General features: G+C 71.8%; 1 protein-coding gene across 1 annotated transcript in view; it reads right to left on the bottom strand.

The window, feature by feature from the left end:
• Nucleotides 1-1,066, bottom strand: part of LOC120506949 (ELAV-like protein 3) — a 6,647-nt gene that overhangs the window by 3,444 nt on the left and 2,137 nt on the right. Inside the window, exons 5-6 of the mRNA XM_039719090.1 lie at nt 685-901; nt 27-65 (exon numbers count right to left, since the gene is read on the bottom strand). Of these exons, the coding sequence (XP_039575024.1) occupies nt 27-65; nt 685-901 (256 nt within the window). The remainder of the gene's footprint in view (nt 1-26; nt 66-684; nt 902-1,066) is intronic.

Here is a 1,066-nt window from a genome sequence, read left to right as displayed (position 1 = left end):
TGGGGGGTTTGGGGGGTGGGGGTTACCTCTTCACCCCATACGCCACGTTCAGCAAATTGTCCAGTCTGGGGGGGGACGAGAGGAGGTTAACGGGGGGTCCCTGTGCCCAGGGGGGTCCCACCCCCAGAGACCCCCCCTCTGAGCACTCCCGGGGTCTTTGGGGTTTCTGTTCCCACCCGCTTGGACCATCCAGGACCCCCAGTGCCTCTGTTCCCGGGGGGGTCGCACCCCTCTGACCTCCCAGGACCCCCATTCCCGGGAATATCCATCTCCCAACTCCCCAGGACCCCCATTCCCAGGGGTGTCCCCCATTCCCGGGGGTCTCTCCCCATTCCCGGGGGTCTCCCCCACTCCCGGGGGTCTCCCCCATTCCCGGGTCTCTCCCCCCCTCGGGGGTCTCCCACCATTCCCAGCCCCCCAGGACCCCCATTCCCGGGGATATCCCCCCCCCAGGACCCCCACTCCCGGGGGTCTCTCCCCACTCCCGGGGGTCTCCCCCATTTCCGAGGGTCTCCCACCATTCCCAGCCCCCCAGGACCCCCATTCCCGGGGATATCCCCCCCCCAGGACCCCCACTCCCGGGGGTCTCTCCCCACTCCCGGGGGTCTCCCCCCCTCCCGGGGATCTCCCCCATTCCCGGGGGTCTCCCCCCCTCCCGGGGGTCTCCCCAGCCCCGTGCCTCACCGGAAGCGCTGCGGGGGGGGGTGCAGGGCCCCGTAGCGCCGGGCCCCGGGGCAGAGGCTCAGCAGGGCCCCCCCCGATTTCTGCCCGGGGCTGTTGGCGAACTTGACCGTGATGGGCTCAGCGGCCCCGAGGGGCTTCTGCCCGTGCAGCCCCCGCACGGCCTCCTCGGCCTCCACGCGCTTGTCGAAGCGGATGAAGCCCACCCCCCGCGACACGCCTGCGCAGGTGACACGGGCATCGGGGACAGCCCCCTCCCCAAAACCCCCCCAGAGCCCCCGTCCCGCCTGGCCCAGCCACAGACCCGAAAGGGATGGCTGGGGAGCCCCCCAAGGGGAGCCCCACCTCTGCAGAACCCCAAAATCCCCCAGGAGGGTCCCACCCC

The sequence above is a fragment of the Passer montanus genome, unplaced genomic scaffold (genome assembly GCF_014805655.1).
Source record: "Passer montanus isolate IOZ18808 unplaced genomic scaffold, ASM1480565v1 scaffold402, whole genome shotgun sequence".
Taxonomy (NCBI): domain Eukaryota; kingdom Metazoa; phylum Chordata; class Aves; order Passeriformes; family Passeridae; genus Passer; species Passer montanus.
Note: the sequence above shows the minus strand (reverse complement) of the source record. Positions and strands in the feature narration are given on the sequence as shown.